The sequence below is a fragment of the Camelina sativa genome, chromosome 11, assembly GCF_000633955.1.
Source record: "Camelina sativa cultivar DH55 chromosome 11, Cs, whole genome shotgun sequence".
NCBI classification, from domain to species: Eukaryota; Viridiplantae; Streptophyta; class Magnoliopsida; order Brassicales; family Brassicaceae; genus Camelina; species Camelina sativa.
Genome location: NC_025695.1, coordinates 2,662,251 through 2,670,913, shown reverse-complemented (window position 1 = coordinate 2,670,913; position 8,663 = coordinate 2,662,251). Strand labels below are relative to the sequence as shown.

Genomic DNA, 8,663 nt, shown 5'->3' with positions numbered 1-8,663 from the left:
TGAACTCTTGTATTGACCAGGCTGATGTGGACAACAGTGGGACAATAGATTACAGTGAGTTCATTGCAGCGACTATTCATCTCAACAAACTGGAGAGGGAAGAGCATCTTGTCGCTGCGTTTCAATACTTTGACAAAGACGGAAGTGGTTACATAACAATCGATGAGCTGCAACAAGCATGCGTTGAACATGGCATGGCTGATGTTTTCCTTGAAGACATCATAAAAGAAGTTGATCAAAACAATGTAAGCCTTACATTAACTCTGTTCCACAATTCTCTCTGGACTAATAATGTTGAGGTATCATCTCATAAAAAGTTCTTTGGTTTTTATGTTGGTCCGAACAGGATGGAAAGATTGATTATGGTGAGTTTGTGGAGATGATGCAAAAGGGAAATGCTGGTGTTGGAAGAAGAACGATGAGAAATAGTCTAAACATTAGCATGAGAGACGCGTAGAGGCTGCTTTGTAATCTGCTTGTGCAATTGTGACTGCAAAAATGTTCTTATTCATGAGATTCACTATCTCAATGCTCACTACATAGAAGGTGAAAAAAAGAAGAAGATCAAACCGGATTCATCGCTGAGGAGGGTTCGAGCTAATGTTTAACGACTGTGTGATTAATCATCAAGTAGCTTTGGAGGTTTTGTTTGTTTTTTACCCTTTTGTTGTTTGTATGTTTATTATGGCTATTGTTGGAGTTAGTGAGTCATCTTCAATTGTTCAACTCTGTTCACTCTTGTATTTGAAAAACAAAACAAAAATGTCTTTGTATGTTGTGTGATTTCTAAGCAATTTTACTTTGAAAAACTCTTTCTTTCTTTCCAGACGATGACGACCCTTCATCAATCTCAGACTACACCACTTTTGATTTTGAATTGTCTATGATGTGGAAGATGATGAGCTAGCGAGTCTCAATCATGTAATCAAAGTGCTTTTTCTAAGTAACCTGTATTTAAACTCAAATAAAACCAAAACTCAAGGCTGTTCGAAAACAATCATTCATTGGCTACAATCTGTAATTGCAACATATAATACCAAAACCATTTAATATAATTTACATAAAAACAATAAATTCTGGCACTTCTCATATTCACATGCTTTGTAACGCCGCAACCTTTAACATATACTACTATTTCTATTAAATTATTTTGGTCTCATTTATAAATTTATCATATTACTTAACCTCTTTTTGATATTGTCACATTGGTTAGCTTCGTTAAAAGAATCATCTGTTGTTTGAGCTAAATACGATCATTTTTGGGGTCAGATTACTCAATTCTTTTTAATAGTACTATAAACTAATCCACCCCCGACTTCAAATCAAGATTAGTTTAAAAATTATGATGAGAGCAATAAATATGAATTCGCCACCGACGATATTGGTGCCACCGACAAATGTTATGTCGGCCACACACGTTCTCTGTTGTATGCAACCGAAGTTTCGTCAATACCTTTTTTTTTTTACACACCACAACCGTTAAAAACCCACAAAATAGGGGGGGGGGGGAATATTTGGTGGAAATTAATCTCATAGATCTACACTTTTACACTTGTATGATCATGATTAAATTCTTGAACCTCTATACTTAAACCTTATAACATTCTTGCATTGTTATTATTATCATCATCAATTATCATTTATACGATCAATATGAAAGAAATACTACAACGGAAGTTCATATATGGCGCGTAAAAGATTAAAACAAAAATAACGGATTTCTATATAATTTGCATGGTTATTAAAAGAGAGATACAAAAAATACAACTGCACAAGCCACAAAACATCAAATATAAATAAATAAATTGATTAATGATCTAAGCAAAATACAATATTAAAATTTTTAGAAGAAGATAAAAAAAGACACAATTATACATTATACTCCATTGCATAAAAGTAAATTAAAAAAAGAAGAGACATATCACGAAAATCTCAACCCCCATATTGTGAAAGCAAGCTTTCAAGAATCATTTGTTCTTTATCGTTGACGCTTGTATTTGCAAGAAAGAGGAAGAGAATCAGAGGAAGAAGATCCCATGAGGTTACGGATCTGAGACCGGAGTTTGAAGAAGACGTGCATTATACTTCCTCTGTTTTGAGAACCAATAGATTTAGCTTCGTCTTTGTTAAGCTCAAGATCTCTGATGAAGATGGGTTTTCTTGAAAGGATCCACGACCAGCCCCATTCCCACCATTCTTTCACAGAGGTCCCTGCTTGCTCTCCCATAGCGGAGACAGATTTGGATCTCGGGAACCTAGCTGCTATAGCCGCTGGTTGGTTAGAGAGGTTGAGGGAGAGAGAAGAGAGACGACGTCGGATGAGTCCAGGCTCATCTTCGGCGGTGGTGGTGGAGTTAGGGCGTTGAGAAACGGGTAGAGAAGTGGGTTTACGAATCTGGAGAGTCTCCATCATTGAGCTCATTGCTTTGTTCTTGGAGAGAGAGAGATTGAAGTATGAAGATGATGAATGTGATTATGTGAATGTGAGAGATGATAATTAGTGAACACAGCTCTAACACAGGCTGTGTTTTTATTCCATTTTTATTTGTGGGCTCCATTTTACTTTTATGCCCACACCCAATTAAATTTTGCACTTTTTTTTTTGTTTTGTTTTTTTAATTACAATGTAATTTTATGTTTATTTGTTGTTTTGTATGTAACTATGTATGCATCTTAAGAAAATAGGAGGCACAAAGATTTTAGTTTTGGTGAATATAGATATACATTGTTTTCAGGTAGGGTTCTATTCCCATCACAATTCACAATACACAACTTAATTTAGGTTTTTCTTTCTAGTTTTATTTTCTCAGTATAGAAAATGCTTTTTTTTTTCCTTTAAATTGGATTTGCTTGATTTTTAGTATTTTTATTTTCTTTTTTATCAAAAAATGAAGCCGAATCTGTCTCCACTCCACTAACAACCAAATTTCATGTTGAACCAAAAATTAAATCATATTTAAATTATAAAAACACACAAAAAAAACAAAGTAATGTTACGTGGAAAGTAGCCGAGACGAGCCAATTTGGTATTGTATTGGACCAAGGCCCAATAAATATCAAGCCCAAAATAGAATGTTAAATCACTTTTTTTTTTTTTTTATATACATTTAATTTTCCAAAATTTCCTTTTTTTTTTCTTTTAAAGCTGGAGTTGGGAGTATGTATTGTTCGGAGTAGAGAGATCTGAGGAGATTGAAACAATGGAGTACCGGAAGATCAAAGATGAGGTTCGTTGCTTCTTCTATTCACTTCTTCTTTCCTTTTTGGATTTCAATTTAGGGTTTGTAATCTCTTTAATGCTCGATTTTGGTATTAAGCTTCAGGACGATCATGGCGTCGCTTCTGATATCGAGAGTGTGAAGGGGAAATCTCACACCGGTGAGTTTCTTCTTTCTTCTATTTTCTCTCAATCTCCACTTTTGTTTATTCGTTTAGTGTGCTCATTGGTGCTTTGATTATCATGTCAGTTGCTTCGAGTAACATTGCTATGGCTACTCTTGGGGTTGGATCCGGTGAACGGGTTAACTGGAAACGAAAGTAAGTTTTGATTCCTCTAAACATCATAAAATTTCGAAATTTCTTCTTTTCGTTTAAAATTTACTTGTGTTGAGGCAGGGGCGTAGTGACCTGTGCACTTACGATTCTGACGAGTTCTCAAGCGATACTCATCGTGTGGTCGAAGCGAGCTGGCAAGTATGAGTATAGTGTTACTACCGCCAACTTTTTGGTGAGTTTTTGAACCTTTTTATTACTCTGTATTGAAAATTGAGTGATGTTATGTTACAAGTGAGATTTAGTTGTGTGGTTTATTATCTCTGAAGCGTATTATTAGGCTGAAATAGTGATTTTTGTTTTACTCTTTGGTGGACATCAGGTTGAGACACTGAAATGTGCGTTATCTTTCCTTGCATTGACAAGAATATGGAAAAACGAAGGTGTTACTGACGACAATAGGTAGGGTTTTCTTTTACCACCTCAATATGGTTTTCTGGGAAATTACCATGTGTTTCAGGTGCAATTAGTTTCCTTTAAAATTCAGTGGTTTCGAATTGGTTCCATGTATCTCTCTTTGAACATGACTATAGATAGCTCATTTTAATTTTCTTTGAATCAGGTTAAGCACGACATATGACGAAGTTAAAGTCTTTCCTATTCCTGCAGCATTGTATCTTTTCAAGAATTTGTTACAGGTGTGATGTCGTCTTGAATTGGTCGATGTTTGTAACTTCTGTTTTTCACGTTAATATGTTTCTAACTACTTGTGGTATCACCTTTTCATGTGGCAGTACTATATTTTTGCATACGTAGACGCCCCTGGCTATCAGATATTGAAGAACTTGAACATCATAAGTACCGGTGTCTTGTACAGAATTATACTGAAGAAAAAGTAGGTTTTTTACTCATTGAAATGGATTTCGTAGCTTTCAATATATATTCGTTCTGGAAATCCATACGTTATCTGTTTTTTATTCCCATCAGTTAAATTAAGTGTGCACAGCCTCTTTCTAATCAGTTTGCTTACTATATCTTCTCTAACAGATTGAGCGAGATTCAGTGGGCAGGATTCATTTTATTGTGTTGCGGATGCACCACTGCTCAGTTGAATTCAAAGTAAATGTAGCATTCGATTTTTTCTCTGCGAACTTAAGGTCTCTACTGATCTTTTTAATACATGGTCTCATATCTAAAATTGCTTTTGCAGTTCTGATCGTGTTCTTCAGACATCTCTTCCTGGCTGGATTATGGCAATTGTAAGCTGTTAGCCTCCTTTGCATGCTAATATCAACTAAGAGTTGTGAAGTATATATCATGTCCACACCAATTGATATAATCATTCATTGTCGTTTCTAGGTCATGGCTCTGTTAAGTGGTTTCGCCGGAGTGTACACAGAGGTGAGATATTAGGACTGTATACTTTAAATACTCAAAGCTGATTCATTTCTTTTCTGTGTGTGTATGTGAACACTAATTTACTCTGTTGTTTAAAACAGTATGAAAGGGTCATTCCACTGATAACTTATGCTTAATAAAGGTTTTGCTTTCCATTTTGGCAGGCCATTATAAAAAAGCGACCTTCCAGGAATATTAATGTACAGAACTTCTGGCTATATGTCTTTGGGATGGCTTTCAATGCTATTGCTATAGTGATCCAAGATTTCGATGCCGTTGCAAATAAGTAAGTCCAAATTCTTCTGGTCTCTCCATTCAGATTTGCTACAACATAGTACATGTAAAGGAATACTACTTCTCTATAGTCTCGTTGTTCTAGAGCTCATTATTTCCAACTGGCCGAGTTATTATGCTGTTATGTCGCATCTGGTCTGGTATTGAATGTGGGCTGTTTTCCATTTTTAGGGGATTCTTCCATGGTTACTCATTCATCACAGTACTCATGATTCTTAACCATGCTCTCAGGTAAAAGCTACTTTAGAGGCCAGACTCTTCTCTTATTCTTAACGTAAGTTCGGGAAGTTAACACATTAAAACATTCTTCTATTGGTTATTTTGCAGTGGCATTGCTGTGTCAATGGTGATGAAGTATGCAGACAATATTGTAAAGGTAGTATATTTGCAAGTGCATTATCATTTGTCAGCAGGTTCCCCTAAGTAGTCACTTTTGTACACGAGGTCTAACTTTATCAATTGGTATGTAGGTTTATTCGACATCAGTGGCGATGCTTCTCACCGCGGTTGTCTCTGTATTCCTCTTCAATTTCCATCTTTCCCTTGCCTTCTTCTTGGGTTCAACGTAAGTTAACCACCACGTGCCTTTACTTATACAATCATCTCAAATTTTGATATTAAAAGTAGCCACCAACATTATCATGCACATAAGAGCCAATGATTGTGTAAAAGGTTTCTCTTTTAATGCTTTACTGTGTTTGCACTGTGCAGGGTCGTCTCTGTTTCAGTATATTTGCATTCCGCAGGGAAGCTACGATAGTAAAGATCTCGAAACTTACATCTACCAAGAAAATTGCCATTATTCTAGTACAGAGATGAAGCTTTTTAACGATTACGATTTTGTTTTTCGTGTAGGTAATATTCACAATTGTGCTTATGTATTTGATTTATTTCCCGTCACGAAACTTACTGTTCTCATTTGTACGAAACCAAAAATTATCAAGAATAGTAAAAATTTCAGAAATTATATGCGTAATTGCCTATACATAACTTTGTTTTATAAATCCTCCCTCCGGATATTTTAATAATCATTTACTGTCTGAACGCGAAGCTGTTTTGTTGGAAAATATCACGCTTAGAGCAAAAGGCTTAACCAAAAATGTTCCAACCGTGAAGACTCAGAGACCGGCGAACTTGGTTATTTAAATTAATCATTGTCTTTGCTTCAAAGCCAATACTGTGAGACTTTGGCTTGTTTCCCACTTGTATATAAGCNTTCTCTTATTCTTAACGTAAGTTCGGGAAGTTAACACATTAAAACATTCTTCTATTGGTTATTTTGCAGTGGCATTGCTGTGTCAATGGTGATGAAGTATGCAGACAATATTGTAAAGGTAGTATATTTGCAAGTGCATTATCATTTGTCAGCAGGTTCCCCTAAGTAGTCACTTTTGTACACGAGGTCTAACTTTATCAATTGGTATGTAGGTTTATTCGACATCAGTGGCGATGCTTCTCACCGCGGTTGTCTCTGTATTCCTCTTCAATTTCCATCTTTCCCTTGCCTTCTTCTTGGGTTCAACGTAAGTTAACCACCACGTGCCTTTACTTATACAATCATCTCAAATTTTGATATTAAAAGTAGCCACCAACATTATCATGCACATAAGAGCCAATGATTGTGTAAAAGGTTTCTCTTTTAATGCATTACTGTGTTTGCACTGTGCAGGGTCGTCTCTGTTTCAGTATATTTGCATTCCGCAGGGAAGCTACGATAGTAAAGATCTCGAAACTTACATCTACCAAGAAAATTGCCATTATTCTAGTACAGAGATGAAGCTTTTTAACGATTACGATTTTGTTTTTCGTGTAGGTAATATTCACAATTGTGCTTATGTATTTGATTTATTTCCCGTCACGAAACTTACTGTTCTCATTTGTACGAAACCAAAAATTATCAAGAATAGTAAAAATTTCAGAAATTATATGCGTAATTGCCTATACATAACTTTGTTTTATAAATCCTCCCTCCGGATATTTTAATAATCATTTACTGTCTGAACGCGAAGCTGTTTTGTTGGAAAATATCACGCTTAGAGCAAAAGGCTTAACCAAAAATGTTCCAACCGTGAAGACTCAGAGACCGGCGAACTTGGTTATTTAAATTAATCATTGTCTTTGCTTCAAAGCCAATACTGTGAGACTTTGGCTTGTTTCCCACTTGTATATAAGCTCTATTCCTCTACTCTCTTTCTCACCATCTCTTCTTCTTCTTCTTCCTTTTCTTTCAGTGAACAGATTTAGCTATGGCTTCACTTACCAAATTCTCTCTTTTGGTCGCCATTTCAGCATCAGCTCTCCTCTGTTCTGCTCTTGCCCGTGATTTCTCCATTGTTGGATACACACCGGAGCATTTGACATCCACTGAAAAGCTTCTAGAGCTCTTTGAGTCATGGATGTCAGAACACAGCAAGGCTTATAAAAGCGTGGAGGAGAAAGTGCACAGGTTCGAGGTGTTCAGAGAGAACCTGATGCATATAGACCAGAGGAACAATGAGATCAACAGTTACTGGCTCGGTTTGAACGAGTTTGCGGATTTGTCCCATGAAGAGTTCAAGGGAAGATATCTAGGACTTGCAAAGCCACAATTCTCTAGAAAGAGGCAGCCCTCTACTAACTTCAGGTACAGAGACATCACTGACTTGCCTAAATCCGTAGACTGGAGGAAGAAAGGCGCTGTGACTCCTGTTAAGGACCAGGGTCAATGTGGTAACATTTCTTCTCTCTTTCACCTTTCTTGGTCCCAAATTAAGATAGGAATAGAACAAGAGACTGGAATAAATCTTTACAATGATCTTCTTTTGTTGCTGCTGCAGGTAGCTGTTGGGCATTTTCAACAGTTGCAGCTGTGGAGGGGATCAACCAGATCACAACAGGGAATCTAAGTTCGCTTTCAGAGCAAGAACTCATAGACTGTGACACAACTTTCAACAGTGGCTGCAACGGAGGTCTCATGGACTATGCATTCCAGTACATAATTTCAACAGGTGGTCTCCACAAAGAAGACGATTACCCTTATCTCATGGAAGAAGGAATTTGCCAAGAGCAGAAAGTAACAAACGCTAGACAAATAAATACATGAATAAACAAAAAATCATACTGTGATACAGATTAATTATAATACTGATCACATTCATGAATCTTACACAGGAGGATGTGGAACGTGTGACGATCAGCGGCTATGAAGATGTCCCGGAAAACGATGAAAGTTTAGTAAAGGCTTTAGCTCATCAACCAGTCAGTGTGGCTATTGAGGCTTCAGGAAGAGACTTCCAATTCTACAAAGGGGTATGTATAACAGATTATTCTGATATCTAAACTGTGTTCTATGTATCCATCTTATCTTGTTACATTCTCTCAAAAAACTGATTTGGGGGATTTTGGTTTTGTTTACAGGGAGTGTTCAATGGACGATGTGGAACAGACCTAGACCACGGTGTAGCAGCGGTTGGCTACGGTTCATCAAAGGGATCTGACTA

At 36.6% G+C, this 8,663-nt stretch overlaps 4 protein-coding genes and 1 long non-coding RNA gene across 12 annotated transcripts in view; 4 read left to right on the top strand and 1 right to left on the bottom strand.

Moving 5' to 3' along the window:
* LOC104721249 (calcium-dependent protein kinase 5-like) overlaps positions 1-812 on the top strand; it is an 11,366-nt gene extending 10,554 nt beyond the window's left edge. For 4 of the 5 annotated variants that reach the window (XM_019232591.1, XM_019232589.1, XM_010439186.2 and 1 more), the window contains exons 8-9: positions 21-245; positions 347-812. In XM_019232591.1, coding sequence (XP_019088136.1) covers positions 21-245; positions 347-457 — 336 coding nt within the window. In that variant the 3' untranslated portion in view covers positions 458-812. The remainder of the gene's footprint in view (positions 1-20; positions 246-346) is intronic. The other variant, XM_019232590.1, reaches the window with a different exon arrangement.
* LOC104721247 lies at positions 1,776-2,508 on the bottom strand. Its single transcript, XM_010439185.2, has one exon. The coding sequence runs from the start codon at positions 2,420-2,422 to the stop codon at positions 1,979-1,981; it is 444 nt and encodes a 147-aa protein (XP_010437487.1). The 5' UTR covers positions 2,423-2,508; the 3' UTR covers positions 1,776-1,978.
* On the top strand, positions 3,135-6,159 carry LOC104721246 (CMP-sialic acid transporter 4). 2 transcript variants are annotated; one of them, XM_010439184.2, is made up of 15 exons: positions 3,135-3,227; positions 3,324-3,378; positions 3,468-3,537; positions 3,616-3,727; positions 3,875-3,954; positions 4,115-4,190; positions 4,287-4,387; positions 4,540-4,611; positions 4,703-4,751; positions 4,852-4,893; positions 5,055-5,176; positions 5,356-5,415; positions 5,512-5,560; positions 5,655-5,749; positions 5,896-6,159. In XM_010439184.2, the coding sequence occupies exons 1-15, from the start codon at positions 3,201-3,203 to the stop codon at positions 5,942-5,944; spliced, it is 1,059 nt and encodes a 352-aa protein (XP_010437486.1). In that variant the 5' UTR covers positions 3,135-3,200; the 3' UTR covers positions 5,945-6,159. The 2 variants fall into 2 exon arrangements, with proteins under 2 accessions (XP_010437486.1, XP_010437485.1); XM_010439183.2 differs by having other exon boundaries at positions 3,318-3,378.
* Positions 6,422-7,117, top strand: LOC104721245. Its single transcript, XR_756952.2, has 3 exons — positions 6,422-6,518; positions 6,613-6,707; positions 6,854-7,117. It is a non-coding gene; the product is annotated as an uncharacterized LOC104721245 (long non-coding RNA).
* Positions 7,376-8,663, top strand: part of LOC104721244 (cysteine protease XCP1) — a 1,961-nt gene continuing 673 nt past the window's right edge. Inside the window, exons 1-4 of one of the 3 annotated variants that reach the window (XM_019231629.1) lie at positions 7,377-7,893; positions 8,001-8,236; positions 8,335-8,472; positions 8,581-8,652. In XM_019231629.1, the coding sequence (XP_019087174.1) occupies positions 7,431-7,893; positions 8,001-8,236; positions 8,335-8,472; positions 8,581-8,652 (909 nt within the window). In that variant the 5' untranslated portion in view covers positions 7,377-7,430. Of the gene's footprint in view, positions 7,894-8,000; positions 8,237-8,334; positions 8,473-8,580; positions 8,653-8,663 lie in introns of all 3 variants that reach the window. The other 2 variants (XM_010439182.2, XM_010439181.2) reach the window with 2 other exon arrangements.